This window comes from Vulpes lagopus, chromosome 8, assembly GCF_018345385.1.
Source record: "Vulpes lagopus strain Blue_001 chromosome 8, ASM1834538v1, whole genome shotgun sequence".
In the NCBI taxonomy this organism is placed as follows: Eukaryota; Metazoa; Chordata; class Mammalia; order Carnivora; family Canidae; genus Vulpes; species Vulpes lagopus.
The window spans coordinates 19391461-19408534 of record NC_054831.1 but is presented as its reverse complement, the minus strand read 5'-3'; the positions used below and the strand labels follow the sequence as shown (position 1 = coordinate 19408534).

The 17074-nt window shown below is 43.4% G+C and overlaps 2 protein-coding genes across 2 annotated transcripts in view; one reads left to right on the top strand and one right to left on the bottom strand.

Annotated features, from left to right (window-relative positions):
* Positions 1 to 2767: 2767 nt before the first annotated feature.
* GNRH1 (gonadotropin releasing hormone 1) lies at positions 2768 to 6538 on the top strand. Its single transcript, XM_041767955.1, has 3 exons — positions 2768 to 3113; positions 4820 to 4915; positions 6340 to 6538. Exons 1-3 carry the CDS (start codon positions 2973 to 2975, stop codon positions 6379 to 6381), a joined length of 279 nt encoding a protein of 92 aa, XP_041623889.1. The 5' UTR covers positions 2768 to 2972; the 3' UTR covers positions 6382 to 6538.
* Positions 6539 to 9519: 2981 nt separating this feature from the next.
* DOCK5 (dedicator of cytokinesis 5) overlaps positions 9520 to 17074 on the bottom strand; it is a 211725-nt gene continuing 204170 nt past the window's right edge. The window contains exons 49-52 of the mRNA XM_041766771.1: positions 16423 to 16591; positions 15563 to 15701; positions 14251 to 14354; positions 9520 to 13660 (exon numbers count right to left, since the gene is read on the bottom strand). Coding sequence (XP_041622705.1) covers positions 13556 to 13660; positions 14251 to 14354; positions 15563 to 15701; positions 16423 to 16591 — 517 coding nt within the window. The 3' untranslated portion in view covers positions 9520 to 13555. The remainder of the gene's footprint in view (positions 13661 to 14250; positions 14355 to 15562; positions 15702 to 16422; positions 16592 to 17074) is intronic.

The window sequence follows — 17074 nt, the reverse complement described above, 5'->3', positions numbered from 1 at the left end:
GAAATACCAACTGGGAGAAATAACCTACAAGATACCCACAGATGCTTATCCAAAGAAAAGTGCTTAAGCTGACTATAAGGGTCAGAAGTCTTAACTCCCATTTCCTTAGTCCTGACCAAAGGCCACATCTGCTTAAGCAACACTTAGAGGTGCACCTCTTTCAGCAAATAGGAGGTCAGTTGGACGATTTGAACACTGTTCAAACTAATGCACTCTTGAAAAAGCTTCTCATTACCTTTGTATTATAGTGAGATAACGCTCATGTCAGAATGGCACTTAAATCATTCAGTGTCTAAGGAAATAATAATTTAAATGAAATACATCACTTAATATTTTTAAACTCCCCTCTGTTTGCAATTATACTTGAAGGCTTATCCCCTTCACCCTATCATGAGACTCTGACAACCTCCACAGAAATGCTGGGTAAAGCAGGGCAGCCTGGCTCTTTATGCTGACATCCTTGAAAATGTAATTGTTCCAGAAAACATTGGGCAATGACTGATTGGTTTAGATTCTACCAGAGGAGAACTTGCCAATCCTAGCTCTAAAATGAGCAAATATCCAATTATTTTAAACCATTTTACTACTTAGCTAATGTAACAGCCCTCACAGACATTTGTACAGGAAGGTTTAATTCTATGTCAGATAAAACATCTTTGATGCAGAAATAGAGGAAGCATTAAACCTAATCTGGTGTAAAGGTCTTTATTCATTTGTTCAAACTTACACTTATCCAATGCTGACTAAATGCTAGGGATTTATTTTTTTAAAGATTTTATTTATTCATGATAATCATAGAGAGAGAGAGAGAGGCAGAGACACAGGCAGAGGGAGAAGCAGGCCCCATGCACCGGGAGCCCGACGTGGGATTCGATCCCGGGTCTCCAGGGTCGTGCCCTGGGCCAAAGGCAGGCACCAAACCGCTGCGCCACCCAGGGATCCCCAATGCTAGGGATTTAACAGGTGTTTAAACAAGATAATAAAATGTAGTCACGATAGTCAAATACCCTTGACTATCATGAGTACAAACCAGGGGTAAATTAGGGGAAGACAATCATGTATTCAAATAAATGTAATAAAGAGTAATGAATGGTTCTCTCCTTGCTTTGTAAATGTTCATACTGTGTAAATAAAGTATCCTAAGGGTTAGCCACTGGGTTGGAACACATATCTCTAAAATTTGGATAACGATAGCAACGATAATAATATCATTATCCAAATTTGGCAGGACTGTTATAATAAGTGAGGTTGGTCTTAGTCACATGCCAGTTAACTACTATTATTTCTCACCTTTGAGTTCTTACTACCTTCCTACTACACAGCGATTTGCATATTTTAACTCAAATAAGTATCTACTTAAATGAGTCAAATTGTCCACCCACCAGGTGGTCTTGGGCTCAGTATATTCTTACTACAGTGTTTCACCTTAACTTTTTGATGCTAAAGAAGGCTTTCCAGGTAAGTCAAGGAAGGAACCTGGTGGGTAGGAGACTGGGGAATTTTCAGACTCCCATGATCTGCTTTAGGATCCTTTACAGGTATAGGTAGGTTTAGTGCCAATAATCACTTATGTATAAATCAGCTCCTCTTACAAATGAAGAATCAAAGAGCTGAGACCAGCTACCAGGCATCCTGACTCAACTTCTTTCTATAAATATTATGTGGCCTCTCGTGAAAGCTTTTATGTGTGCATTTAACATCACTTAAGGTACGACAGCTATTTCCTTGAACTCTGGATAGGTCTGTCAGTTTCCTCAAGAGAATACCACCTAGCCAGATTTTAATCTCTGAATTGTGGTCTCAGCTATAAAAGTCTTAGCTGAGGTTTTAATGGCCACAATTGAAGTAAATTTAACAGACACACCAGTGGGTGTTCCAATTACACACACTATTAAGGGCTTTATGTGAGGATTTAAAAAAAAAAATGAGTATTAAAACCCTCATAGTCCATGTGCAGTATAATTTACCAGCAGGAAAGATTTCAGTCCCAGGGAAGTTTCATATAAAAAGGAAGCTAAGAAATGACAAATCACAGGACTCCACAAACTCCCAAAAGAAGCTCGGGATTTCTTTTGGCTCTTGGTCCTCAAGCAGGTAAAACGCTTTGTGTTTCTAGCGCTTGTCCTAGACCACATGCTTTGTCTGTCTGTAGGGCATTTTACACCCACAGGGCTAAATCCAGGTGTGACAATATCTAAAGAAACCTTGACCCTTCTGGTCCTTGTCACCCCAGGCCACAGAAATCCAGCGTGTGGGGAATAATTACAACAGCTCATCGACCAGTATTTGATTTTGTCTTTAGCCTCTTTCCTGACTGATGAAAATTAACTTGAAGACTTTGTGAGCGTTCCTCCCGTCATTAGCTAATTCCAGCCTGCCTTGGCCACGGAGGCATCTGGTCTGGGGCTTAGCGCTTTGAGAGGTGTTGAGTTCTCTCTCACGCTCACAGATGGTCCGGCCAACACTTAGGCGTGGAAGACACTCAGCAAAATGTAATTAGTGCCACGGTGTCTGCATTTAATGTCATACGACTTTATATTAGCCAGAGAGTCCTAGCAGGAGCCACCTTTCCAAGCAGATGGCCCAATTCTCCATATCTCAGGAACTGATACAGTTGAAAACTAACTCATTGCGGGGTGGGTGGGGGAATGTTAAGGCAAAAAGGTGAACTTGATAAGGGAAGGAATCCTGGGGTTTGGATAGCCAAATAAGTACTAAAAATAAAAATAGACTAGCTTAGTACTAAAATATACTGAGCATGGAAGTTCCAAGTACCGCCTTCATCCCCAGTGGCTGAAAAACCTGAAGCAAGCACATAGGGATGTGTGTCTCAGCGTCTGGGATGGAAGCAGACAATGGCTACTTCTGCTTTCTGCACGGTTAGCATATAAACATGAGGCTTCTCACCAAAGGGTCTTTCTTGCTCAACCCAGTCTGGGGCCATTCTGGCTGTTGCATTGCTGTTCCTTAGCATGGAGCCAATTCCAAAACTTGTCGCTGGACTTCTCCTGTTGACCTTCTGTGTGGTGGGCTGCTCCGGCCAACACTGGTCCTATGGACTCCGCCCTGGGGGGAAGAGAAATGCTGAACATTTGATTGATTCATTCCAAGAGGTAAGTCTCTTTCATCTTCAATGTAAGACATGGCTTATGCGGTTCAATTCTGTGTTAACATTCTGTGTGTGTGTGGTGGGGTGGGGGGCACCTGGGTGGCTCAGAGGTTGAGTGTCTGCCTTTGGCTCAGGTCGTGATTCCGGGGTCCTGGGATCGAGTCTTGCATCAGGCTTCCCACAGGGAACCTGCTTCTCCCTCTGCCTGTGTCTCTGCCTCTCTCTCTGGGTCTCTCATGAATAAATAAATAAAACCTTTTAAAACAAAAACAAATCCATCCTGTGTGTGACCCAACCGTACTACCCTGCTCTATCTACCCCTGGTGTTCTGGAAGAGGTGAGACACTTGCCAAGGCAGGTCCCATTCTTGCTCTCTATTCAGGTAGGGACTAAGGAAACAAACAGCAGGAACAATTCCAAGAGGTGCAGCAACATGTGCGAAGTGGTGTGTCGCACTCTGAGTATCTAGAAATGCCAAAGGAATTCAAAACGACGGGATGGGCCCAGGGTCTCCAGAGCTAGATGATTCCTTGAGATTTGGAGAGAAAATCTTAGAACTTCTGCTTATTTTTTTTTCATATTTCATCTTTTAAAAGTATCTATGGTACTAGGCCAGTGTACATTCACATAACTTATAAATAAGTATTCTTATCAAGAGCGCAGGCCCTATCATTCCTTTTTACTGAAATGAGTGTTTAAGGAAAGAACTTGAAGGCTGCTAATGGGGAGGGTTAGCAAACTCAAGGACACAAAATATTTTATTTTATTATTTTCGTATGATAGTCACAGAGAGAGGGAGAGAGAGAGGCAGAGACACAGGCAGAGGGAGAAGCAGGCTCCATGCACCGGAGGCCCAATGTGGGATTCGATCCCGGGTCTCCAGGGTCGTGCCCTGGGCCAAAGGCAGGCGCTAAACCGCTGCGCCACCCAGGGATCCCAAGGGCACAAAATATATCCTGAAATATATCCTGGAGTGGATTTCACATAAATTAGATTTCAGTACTAGGAGCAGCACTCACATAGGGTAGTTTTTTAATCTATAAAATGAGACTTCTTGGGGTCATATGAGGATAGCAGGAGAAAGGCCTTAGATGCAAGCTGGCTAACAACCCCCCCCCTCCCAGATGATAGTGGATTAATAAAAATACAGTTGGTACTGTTTCTTAATGGGAAAAAAACAAGACCTAAAGGATGAGTAATTCGGGGCTGGGACACTTAATATAGTGCTGAGAATAGGAAACGAGAGAAACTTAAAATCATTTATCTTTCTTTGAAAAGAAATACCTCTTCTTGGAGAAATAATAAAGATAATTTAGCATGAAATAAAGATGCCCCAGAATCTGAAATCTCCTCTCTACAGATCATATGTGAAGTAAGTCATAGTTAACTATGACATCGTTAATAAAACTAATAGAAATCATTCCGATTTGTAACTAGAAACTCCTAGACATTTTGTATACCGTCCGTCCATAAGGTTCGAAGTACTTCATTCTCAGCATCTGTAGGGAGAAAATATTCTCTCCTCACCACCACCATCCCCTTCAGGAGGCCCCACCCAATTGTACAAATGCCTCAGGGTAGATCTATGTTCTTAAAATCCTCATCCCACAATTCCCTTGACTTTCCACACATAGTTCTTGGTGAAAATGGTGGAAAATACCATTCCATTTCTTGATCTCCTTCAGCAAGAATCACGTTCTTTTTCCTCAGATGGCCAAAGAACTTGATCAACCAGCAGAACCTCAGCACCTGGAATGCACCATCCACAAGCCCCGACCTCCCCTCAGGGACCTGAGAGGAGCTCTGGTGAGTCACAGTGGAAATGACAGGGACCTTTAGAGATGGAGAGATGTGACCCCTCAGGTCGTCCACTTAGGACAACCACCTCTTGGCCTCTGTGAGGCTTACCTTCCTGACTGCCTGAGTTCCTCCTGGGGTAGGGCCTATTTGTCACAGCCCCCTTTTCAGTGGGTAGGCAGTACTAATGGTTAGAACCTTTTTCCCCTTAAATTGAAATCTCTCTGTAACCTTCATCTCCTAATCCTGGTCTAGCCTTTAGGATGACTAACACATTTCTGCCTGCTGTTACATGTCAGTTCTTCTCAGGTATTAATTGACCACCGCAACCCACCCTGGACTCTAATCTAGGCTAATCCACCCTTCTCTGCGGGACTCCTTAATTCTTCACTGATGTTCTTGGTTTGGTGTGGTTTCTTCCTTGGAAAAATGTAGAACTCAAAAATGGTGCTCTACTTCATTTTTTTCCCTCCCTTGGAATAAAAAAGAATTCCAAACTAGTAAATTTATAATTCAGAGCCGCATATTTGATTTCCAATTTTCTGACGGGATTATAACAATCTCCAAATCCCCACCCCAAATGGGAGCCTACTACCCTAATGCAGGTTTTTGATAACGAGAAAGCAAGTATACAAAGCACTGAATATAGAGGTTGGAGGTTGAGCTCATCGTTGGGACTTTCAGAGCTCCTGTGGTCCCCTTATTTGCGACAGTTAGGGGCACTATAGTTAGTTACAGCTATGCCCACGAGCAGGGAAAGCCTGAATAAATCATATATAAACACAAGCTATAGCTTTCACCTTCTTCATTGACCACGACTTCTGCACCCACGGTTCAAAGAAAAAAAAATCAGACAGAGATTGTTATTGGCTTTCTGTGTCCATTCCTACTTACCATATAATAAAAATCATAGTGAGCAGTGAAATTTCCCCAACGTGACCTTAGAAAGAAAGAGGGGAGACAAAGCAGGGTTAATTACACTGCGATCAGGGGCGCCTGGGTAGCTCAGTCATTGAGATCCAACTTTTGGGTTTAGCCCAGGTCCTGATTCCAGGGTCCTGGGATCAAGCCCCACATTGGGCTCATGCTCAGCGCAGAGTCTGCTTGTCCCTCCCCCTCTACTCTTCCTCCACCCTCCACCCCATTCACACTCTCTCTCCCCCTCTAAAATAAATACAATTAAAAAAAAAAAAAACTGAGATCAGACCTGTCTTCACCTCCTTCATAGCCTATCCTTAAACTATTAATGTTATGGTTATTAAACAACTTAGAAACACATGATCTAATGTCTCTCTCTAGCACTTTTTTGTGCACAAAAATAAATGGCCCTCTTCTTTCTATATCGGTATTTCAGAAATTAAGATATCAAAAGCATAGTGAAATCCAGCTAGTAAGACCAACCTTGATATATTTTTTGCTCATGTATTTTTTAGGAAAGTCTGATTGAAGAGGAAACTGGGCAGAAGAGGATTTAAATCTGCTGAACCAGAAGGATTGGCGACACAAGTATAATTCTGACATTGACATTTGTGACTCGTTTAACATCTGTGAATTGTGTGAATTTCAGATATGCTTACGCTAAGTTCACATATTTCATGGTGAAAGTGCTGTGTTGTGAATAAAGTGGCATAAGCATGAAGTCTTTAAGGCAGAACTCTGGTGGGGGAGGGGCACTGTAAGCCCATGAAGGGGAGACACTGAGTATGGGGCCCAGGAGACAACATAAAGTCGACATTGTTGTTGACTAAGGAAATCCCCTGGCTCTCTGCCACCACTCCGTCCCAAGAACAGTCACCTACTGGGCTGGGCCCCAAAATCTGATTCAGCAACAGTTTTCTGGGGGAGATTGTAGCTATATTTTTGACTATACACCATCGAAGTGAGGCCACGGCCAAGGTTTCCCCCCACTTGGAAAGCTGTTCCCTTCCTTGACTGCCTCCAATCCCTCTGAAAGTCAAATGGAGGCTGAGAGGCTCGGGAAAGAGGAGGCTCTGCTGGGCTCCTAGTCCAGTGCTCCTGCTGGCCACATGTGGTCACCATGTGTTCACCAGAGCAAGAGGTGTGTGTTGAGGCTTGGGACTCAGGCCTAAAAAAACAGTGTTCATCTCTTTGGGTGATCTCTCTTGAGAAATGCACTGGAGTACAGAGTCTGTTGATGAAATTCAGGTGCTCCCGTGCACCTTGGTCAAATAGCATTGCCACCATTCATTCTCCACAAAGACCAGTGTCAGGCTGTGTGCAGGGACAGATGCATAAATATTGTCATTAACCCTCACAATGACCTTGGAAATTAGTTATCCTTGTCTTCCCTTTAAAATGGGGAGACCCAGGTTTAATAGACCCACTCAGGTCTGTCGGGGTACGTGGGCAGGGCGGTTCCAAAGCTAGTACATATTTTGTTAATTGGTTAGATTTTGTTAATTGGAGCTTAAACAGGATCCTGAGGCTCATGTATTGGCTTCTTTTACTAGTGACCATTTTTCTGTGGGGTCCCAGACACTATGACACCAGTTCTCAATTAGCCTCCTAACTTCTAATCATTTTGAGACCATTTGAAAAACTAATTTCAGAAAGGTTGCCTGATGTCACGGCGACAAACTGTGCCTGTGTTCACACAGCAACGATCAAGGCCCTTTCGCTGTTTCAGTCAGAGCCTTCCTCCTCCTCTCCTTGCCCCTCCATCTCAAAAAAGGGCCTGTGTTAAGGAATTAGAACCAGGGTCCATGGGAGAGAAAAACCCCCCTTTTAATACAGATCAGCACAGTGCTAGATTCCCCCAAATATCTCCATTTGAACAATCTCTCAAAGAATTTCCTTACTCCCACTTTAATAAAATTAAGCAGAGATGTAGTTCCTAACCTACTTTGCAGAACAAAAGGTAAAACTGCCTATTTTCACTAATCAATACATTACAAGGCACAATGAGAGGCTTCCACCTGCCAATTGCTCAGTAGCTATTTTTTTGTTACTAAAAACAATACCATTTACAATCTTTACATTAATTAGTTAACATATTTAAAGAACAGGGCAACACATTTTTTTTTAAAGATTTTATTTATTTACTTGAGAGAGAGAGAAAGAGAAACAGAGAGAGAGAACAGGTATCACCTCTGGAGGGGCAGAGGCAGAGGGAGAAGCAGACTCCCTGCTGAGCAGGAGCCCAATGAGGGGCTTGATCCCAGGACCCTGAGATCATGACCTCAGCCGAAGGCAGGCGCTTGACTGAGCCACCCAAGCACCGCTCACAATCACTTATTTTTTACATTCTGTTTGGAGTCTCAGTTTTCCAGAAGCTATGGGCTTCCCTGAATGGGCTACAGAGATGCTCATCCAGCCACCTGATGATGCAGATGTGATAGGCTCGGGATGGCATCCAGTAGTTTGCGACTTACATGAACATGTTGGGTTTTTGATTCTCAAATGACCAAAGGCCTAAGGAGGAGAGTGAAAATGAGCTCTTTATTAAAATTTTACACATTTTCCCAAATCTGAAGAACTGTCTACCTCATCAACGCAGCTTCAAAAAAAGTTCAGTAGTCATTCAAAATAAACGGTGGGGAAACATACCAAATGCTCCCTTTAATAAGTTCTCAAATATATAAGGCTTTAAATGATCAAGTGTCAGAAAGAATGGCCTGAGGATAGACCATTTTAGCAAAGGGCTTGGAAGTTGCAGTATCCTGGAGATGACTGGGGAAAAGCCAAGAATCATTGCATGAAATAACAGCACTTTTAAATTTTGACAGTGGACGGTACTCTAAAGTAGTATTTCTACGGAGATTTTAGATCCAAAAAGATTCCTGAGGCTTACTGATTCAGTCTTGGAGGCCCAAACCATTTGCATTTTTAGCATGCCAGGGATTCTTATGTACACAGTGGGGCATTATTGCCCTAAAAAGCAATAGATGGCAAATGTTTAAAAGCACTGGGACATTTTCTTAAAAGAAAAAAAAAAAAATCTTAGGCATAAGCCCAGGACTTTAAACAGTGTGGCTATTCTAACTGAAGTGTGGCTGTCCCCTCCTCTCCCCAACGTGACACATCACCAGCAGGGAGTTTAAGAAATGAACATCCATTTTGAACACCAATCTTCTCAAGTTGTTATTTCCTCTAAGGTAGTGATTTGCAGCCTTGGCTTAACATTGGAATGACATTGGGGAGATTCAGAAGGAATATGGTGCCTGGGTCAAGCTCCCCTCTCTTGGAAATTAATTTAATGGGTCTGGTGTGTGGCCTCTTCCCAGGTAATAATTAATGTTCAACGTAGCTTGAGAATCAGTTTCTATCCTTCCCAAATAAGTTACTAGCTACTCCTTTTATTTCCCTTTTCAGTGAATGAATAAAGAAACAACCTATTGTATTAAATCAATTGTTAGAAGCCCTCAGCTCCGATGCCAGAGGGATGGATGGAGGGGATAGAGGTGAGGGAAGAACCAAATGGTCTGTAGTTGTTATTGCTTCCAGGCAAAGATGACTCCATGACCCCACAGTAGGAGTCTCAACTAACAGGACCTGTAATGAAAGGAGGCCAGAGGCACTGGATGTGTCCGTAAAGTTCAGGAATGATTTCATTCCACTAACATAAGAGTAATAATAGACTAAACACGATAAACTTCAAAATACATTTCCATTTTTAATTTAAAAAATAAATAACAGCAAATCTGAACAAAATTTTTCTACTTCAATGCACATCTTCCTAAGAGTTCATGTTTGAAACCCAACTAGTTTACAAACTCCAGGCAACAGAGCCCTTGACAAAGTCTAGATGAACAACTTACAAAATTTGACTAATAGACGAGTTTAGGCAGCATAGGTGGGAGACCAGCTTTGGCTGGATTATAAGAAACAGCCTGAAATCATCACCTTAAAAGAACAACTACCTTTTTCCTTTTTTGTAGGTGAGAACTGGTGGTTCCACACTCAACCCACCCAAAGAGGAACTTATCTTTTCCAACTAATTTTAAAATCCCACCTGGTTAATGGCACGTGGACCTAAAAGCCATTGTACAGAAACTTAAGTTGCCTTCTGATTCTCTTTCTCACTCAGAATCAAAGCAAGCACGTAGGAATTCTAAAAACCACGTAGCCTCAGATATGTTTTACCTGAGGATATTGAGGCCCAGAGGCTGACTAAAGGTATTGGTCTTGCCAAAAGGTACATGGTCTTTACTGTCCTGTTCTGTGTTGATGGTGGGATTTTCCCCCCTTTTTTCATTATGCCGAACAGGGGCAGGAGGGCAGGTACAGCTATGAACGGCCTCCTAAATGCCTTTTGCAGAAGGATGGCATGGACGTGAGAGGCATCCTCTGGGGTTCTGGAAGTAGTCTAGGTCTGGATCGGAAAGGTGGTGACATGGTGCATGCTTATGTAAAGCTTCATCCATTTGTAGCCCTAAGATTTGTGCAGTTGAGCATATGTATGTATAGGACTCATCTCAATTTTAAAGGAAGAAATCACCCCATAATCTGGGGGCCAGTAGAGGGGTAGGACTCTCACAGCTTGGAGAAAGTTAACAAAGGTAGATGGTTATCTCAAATCCCCCCTCATCTCTTAGGGATCTGCAGGGTGACAGCATTTTTCATGGGTCTCCCTGATGGGAGATAATGACTGCGATTCTGCAATCAAGATGTGAGTGAGGTGCAAGAGGGGAGGCCCATGGCCCAAGCAGCCTCACTGAGGGTTTCACTTTTTTCTAATCCCACTCTCTTGCCAACACCACAGCACAGTCTCTGCACATCACACTGTTCCCATTGAACACAATGAACTGCCACATCCCCAGGGTCTCATAAGGTGTCTGGCATTCAGTAAGAGCTTAATTAATGTTGAACGAAACGATTCTTGAAAAAAAAAAATCTCAAAGACAAATCACTGGAACAGAGAGAAAATAAGGAATTAGAAAAATCCCATTAGCTAATATCCACAAAGGTTGTGATGGTTTGGGAGCTATTTTCAACATCCTTTAATGCTCCAGAATTCTTATCAGAGAAAATGAAGACCAGTTCTGTCCTCTTTTATTCCCGGCCCCTCATCTCTCCTAGGTGCAAGCAGAAGGCATGTCTTTGCAGTCTTCCTCTTTGACTTCAGGACAGACTGATTATCTTTTGTCTAACAGGACTCTTTCCGACCAGTGGCTTCCCAACGTTCCCTATAATCTGTTATCCATGACATTACCTATAATTCTATTCAGGAAGGAGAGACCTAGTATTTGCATTAATGTGGAAGGGGAGACACATGGGAAAAATATATTCTATTAAGAAAGGGAAGAGTATCTGGGCACTGGTGTAGCAGACTTCCCCAGCCCCTGTTCAAAGATCACACCGCAGCCCTCCCTTGCACTGCTCTGAAAGGACATATTTGAAGTCTGGTATTTTTTTGTGACCAGTTTACATCTTTCTATTTTATGGGCGGCCTGAAAAATAGGGTGAGTGAGGCCTACACAGCCCCACTCACCAGTCTGAGATGCAACTTCTTAGAAACTGCTCCAGGCCCCACAGAAGCCCTGAATAACCTCTCTGTTCCTTCTCTTTGTTCTTTCCACCAAAATCCTTTCCAGTTCTTTTTTTTTTTTTCCTTTCCAGTTCTTATTAGCACTTCTCCTTTAGTCATAAATAATTATGTAAGAGATTCCAAAAGATGCCCTCTTTTTCAAAGGGACTGTATGTGCTCAGCTAACTTGCACTCACTTTCCAAATTACTTCGGGGGAAGAAAATTATCAGTAATGCTCAAAGAGAATTCCAGATCTTACTCAGGCTGAGCAGAGGAAAGGAGCATGTCGTACCTACTACTTCAGACAGTCGATCTCATCTGAACCTCACCTGTGGGGCAGGTGTTATTCCCTGTTTCAAAAGGTGAAGAAATGAAGGCTCAGCTGATTTCAAAGAATTAAAGGAGCTTGCCAAGTTAACTGATGACACAGCTGGAATGGTCTGAAACCAGATGGTTTATTTCCAAAATCCAGGTTCTCTCTTTTATCCCCTTGAAGGTTCTCCTGAGTGGAGGTGAAGAACGGCCTTTTCCTCACCACATTTAAATACACACACTAATTGTTTGAGCAATGCTGGCCAAGTCTCAGAGGTTTTTATTTCCCTGATTCTGTGAAGCATTAGTATGTCTCTTCTAAGAGGGGTAGTGTTGAGACAGGCACACAAAGGGGCAGGCAAGCAAATCTGAATTCTTGGAGGTGAAATCTCTTTTTCCTCTTTTTACCTCGAGGCAGGGTGTGTGTGTGGGCGGAGGGGACTGGGCCCAGGTGCAGGAGGGACTCTGGGAAGCTTCCCCACCTGTTGACCTAGGGGATCCACAAAAGGTTTTGTACTTTGCCATAACCATCTAAGTTGTATAGAAATATCTGGGGCATTCCCATTGTTGTTGCAAGTAGGGGTGGGTATTCATCATGGAGTTTGTCAGAGTTGTCTTCTCGATCTAAGTGTTATCTGGGGATAGAGCCTCGATCAGCAAGCTGGGTTATTAGTAAGAATCTGTAGGCAGATTTTGCTTAGCTTTGGTTTCCCTGTCTACAAAACGAGGGGGTGGTTTGTATGACCTTTAAGGCCCTTCTAGCTCAAAATGTCTTTAACCTTGTGTGGTCATTTATGTATATGTAATATTTGATCAGCTAAGCCACCCCATTTCTTCTTGTGAAAGGACTATTGACATTAGTACCGTAAACATGTAATCAAATTAATTCCACAATCACGAGGAATAAATAATCAACGGGAGATATTGCACTGTATTCTCCAGGGTAAAATCAGGTGGCAGAGAGGGGTCGCAGAGCCATCCATATGGGATCTGGACGAGAAGTTGTTGAATCCGGGCTTCTAAGTCCCTTCTGTCCAGTGATTTGAGCTCAGAGGAGGTAACAGGGCAAGAAACTGTGCAAAAGAAAGAGCTTCAAGGCAGTCTGTAGCAGGAAGGAGTGACGGGATGCAGCGAGGGCTGAGGGCCGTTAGTCAGGAGTGTGAGGGACCCCTCAGAGGGGGTGGGCAGCTCTCCCTCCCCACACGTAGGGGGTGTGTGTGGGTGGGGTGGGCAGGAGCTCAGACCTCACAATCTGTCCAAGTTTTTTCAACAATGATAGCTATTCATACGCAAAAGTAGCCAATCTTCATCACCAAGATGTTCTTTTCCTTAAAGGAGACACAGCAGACATCGGAAAGATAGGATTATTTTGGATACCGAAGTACTTTATGTGGGTCTCTTCCAATGTTATTGGGGACACGGCATGTCCCTGTAAGAAAACCACATGTCAAGCATAGCTTTTCACAAGCAAAGCAAGGAATTCTTCCAGACTGTATGTAGGTTACTGGGGTTGTTCCTCCAACACTATGAAGAACATCTCCAGGCTTTTGTAGGCTGCAATGGCTCTGTGCCAGAGGCTGAATTTAATCATGGTGAGGAAGATCTCTCCTTTGAGAAACATACAGGATGTGACCAATTCTGGAATCTTCTTGGACTGGAGGACATGTGATGTGGCCTTACGCATCCATCAGAGAGAAGCCTTTCAACGAGCAACCAGTTTTGAGCTGGTCAAGCTGACTCCAGCTTTAGGAGAGGTGGTCAGCAAGGGGCCCTGGGGAATGAGGACCGTGCCTCCTCTCAGGCATCAGCTGTTCGAGGTGTTCAGAGTTGCAGAGAGAGGGCAAGATCCTTACTGGGATCCAGGCTCAGAAGGAAGTAAGCCAGATTTCCGAGCTTTGGGAGGTGGTGGGGGTGGGGCTTTGGCTTCTCTTCGGATTGGCAGCGGAGGAGCAATCTGAGGGAGCAGACACAACAAAAGTCAAATGAGTCTTTTCTTCTTAATCTGCTTTCTCCTCCACATTTCTGCCACTGCATGTAAACATCTAACTGATCTGAGTTTATCTACGCTGCCTTGGCAGGGACAGAAGGGGAACAACACTCATTTATCTTCCCCTGTTCTCTGAGTTAATCAGACATACACCAAAGAGTTATATCCCCAACATTTGGGTTCTATAGCAGGCACTCAATAAGTATTTGTTGAATGAATGAAGGAAACCCATGAGAGGCCATTCTAGAATGACTGTCACTCACTCAGGAGTAAACTCTTCACATGTGAACCAGAATTCACTTCCGACTTCACTCACCTGTACCCAGAGTGAGGTACCGAGAAAAGGTCTACCTTTGATCTGATGTAAAGGTCTGCTTACATTTTGTTTCTTCCCATGGAAAATACCCTATCTTTTATGATTTTAGGCATGAATCAAGAAGAGACTGGAGTGACAAATCTATGGGAAACCTGCCCAGTAAAAAGCTTGGAAAACCAACACTGCACTCCCACAAGTGGTATGCTCTGACCCCAACGCCGGCCTTTGGCCTTGTTCCTACCTCTGTGGAGTTCCTCTGGCTGCTCTCATAAGGCTTGCTTTTGGGGGGAGGGGGAGGCGGGACAGTAGTAGTCATCAGCCCATCTGTCTGCAAAGATGGGGAGCCTAGAAATGATACAAAGTCGATGAAGGCAGAGAGAAGAATTCATCAAGGAATCTCATGGAACCTCTGCTTGCCATGTTAACACCTAAACCAACCTGGCCATCCAACTGCTAAGGGGATATTCTGTAGTTTCTGTGGACAGAATGGAAAAGACCTCTTGCCCTTCATAATAAATATAGCACTGTTTGCTCACTAGAAGGTTTCACAACAAGTTCCAAAGTAAAAATCCCCCCCCCCTTTTTTTTTGCTTAGGGTTTTACTATCAAGCTGGAAATGAAGACATTTTCTAGAACTTAGCGTATTAACAATAGGTACTCTATTCTCTGATCTATCCCAAGTGCTTTAGAAAAAATGTCTGTCACAAAGTAAGTGGCCAATATATATTGGTTAAATTGAACTGAGTTGTCTTTGTTGGATTATTTAAAGGGTGAGATACCATTTTCTCCAGGAAATCTTACTTAATTATCTCTAACTCTTGGTTGACTCCTGTGTCCTATCTTGGTCCTAAATGGTGATTCCATTTTTTTTTTTTTACCAAGGATACCTTGGAATTCTTGTCAGGCAATGTGGACTGCTGATTCCCCAAGGCCTGACTGTAGACAGTACATGGAGCAGATCTATTTGTCATCCTTTTTTTGGGACACTTTCATATACAAAGTGCAGAGCTACCTACCCAATAGTTTGTAAGCTACTTGCTTCCTGTCTAGTCCCCCTCTAGCTCTACCTCATTCATAACTTCACAAATGGAAAAAGAGTCATGAGACCCTCTGAGTCACTATTCAGAGAAGGTTAATGTGTCCTAGGAACCCACAGAATCCTTGTCAAACTCTAATTTTACTATACCCACTACTGTGAAATGAGCCAACTTTACAATAATCTCATACTGGGGCACCTGGGTAGCTCAGTCAGGTATCTGCCTTCAGCTCTGGTCATGATCCTAGGGTCCTAGCATTGAGCCCTGTATCAGGCTCTCTGCTCAATGGAGAGTCTTCTTATCCCTCTCTCTCTTCCCCTTGGGCTCACTCTCTCTCTTTCTCAAATAAATAAATACATAAATCTTTTTTTTTTTTAATAATCTCATATACTATGTGGATGTTCTGGCTAAATATCGCCCAAATCCATAGATATACTCCATTTCCTACTGAAACAAAGAGAAGGGATATATCTGTATCTCTATACCGGTATATATATATATATATAAAAGACTTACTTAAGGTCCTGGTAGCTTTAGGAGTGAGTGGAGGTGGGCTCAAGGGTGTCGACTGAGGAGGTGAAGAACCATGAAATGGCGTCAGCCGATTGTCCGACAACTGGAGACTCTTTGGTCTTTGTGCTTTTCTGGCTGGGCTCTAGTGGGGGGTGAGGGTGGGGCACAGCAAAACATTCTCACCGTGAGAAAGGCTGAGCTCATCATTGCTCTGAACCACCTCGCCTGCTGAGCACAAACGTGTTAGAGGGAACCATTCCAGGAGCCACTCTTGAGCTTACCACGCTGTCATGTGGTGAGCATGGCAAACACACGGACAGGGAACCACCGAGCAGACATTGTTCTCTGGCCAGCCATGAGCCTGATCTTGACCACAGTTCGACTGTATTATTTATGTTGGAAACGAGCCACCCTGATTCTCAGGGAAGGCTGGTCTTGTCACACTTAACAACTTGATGTGGCTCATAGAAGAAAAAGCACTTTTTTTTTTTTTTTAAGTTAAAAGAAGAGAAATGACAACGTTTGGACTGAGTCATGGAATATGGTGGTGAGAACCATAACTCCAAGCAGCAGCCCACATGTTTACATTGTGGGTACAAGGTCTTACACCAATACTGATTTAGCTGCTCCAATTCTCCTTATGTGCTTTTTTTTTTTTTTTTTTTTTTTTTTTTTTTTTAGCACAGCCTGAGATGGAAAGCCACCACAGGCTGCTGCGTCCTGAGAAAGCATGGCCAGGTGACTCACAGCTCTGATGGGAACGGGCATGTGCCTGGCTACAGGGAAAGCACTAGCAAACCTCTGGTGCTTGTTTGCTTTGCTCCCCACCCACCCCCCTGTAGTAGTTGCTGTTGTTGTTTTACCATCAGATCAGGTTCTGGCACTTTTTCTGCAATGACTTGGGATTTGCTCACGCTCCAGTCTTTTCTCTTGAACTTGCTGATCCGGTTCTCACTGTCCTCTTTGAGGGGCAAGTCTTCAACTCTAGCACCTGATGAAGCCCTGCGTTCCAGAAGTGGCTCGAGGATTGACCTATCAGCCAAGAACAAGGCCCAAAATCACAAAACCCTGACCACTTGGGAGTCAAAATTTACTCCAAGAAAGACCAGGGGTGGGATGCCTGGGTGGCTCAGTGGTTGAGCATCTGCCTTCAGCTCAGGGTGTGATCCTCCATTTAAGGATAGAGTCCCACATCGGGCTCCCAGCATGAAGCCTGCTTCTCTACCTGTCTCTACCTCTCTCTCCATGTCTCTCATGAATAAATAAATAAAATCTTAAAAAAAAAAACAGGGATTATGACTCCTCAAGATAATCTTGATCTGTGACTTCCCTCTCAGCTTCTACATCTGAATTTCCAACTGCCAATTATTTTTTTTAAGATTTTATTTATTTATTCATGAGAGACCCAGAAAGAGAGGCAGAGACATAGCAGAGGGAGAAGCAGGCTCCCCCCTTGGGGAGCCTGATGTGGGCCTTGATCCCAGGATCTCAGGATCATGCCCTGAGCCAAAGACA

Bases quoted from the DNA above. Each gene is read 5' to 3' on its own strand.
- GNRH1 (XM_041767955.1), top strand. From the start codon at position 2,973: ATGGAGCCAATTCCAAAACTTGTCGCTGGACTTCTCCTGTTGACCTTC. The intron at 3,114-4,819 runs GTAAGTCTCTTT...CTTTTTCCTCAG, and splicing joins TGATTGATTCATTCCAAGAG to ATGGCCAAAGAACTTGATCA. The intron at 4,916-6,339 runs GTGAGTCACAGT...TGTATTTTTTAG, and splicing joins GGGACCTGAGAGGAGCTCTG to GAAAGTCTGATTGAAGAGGA.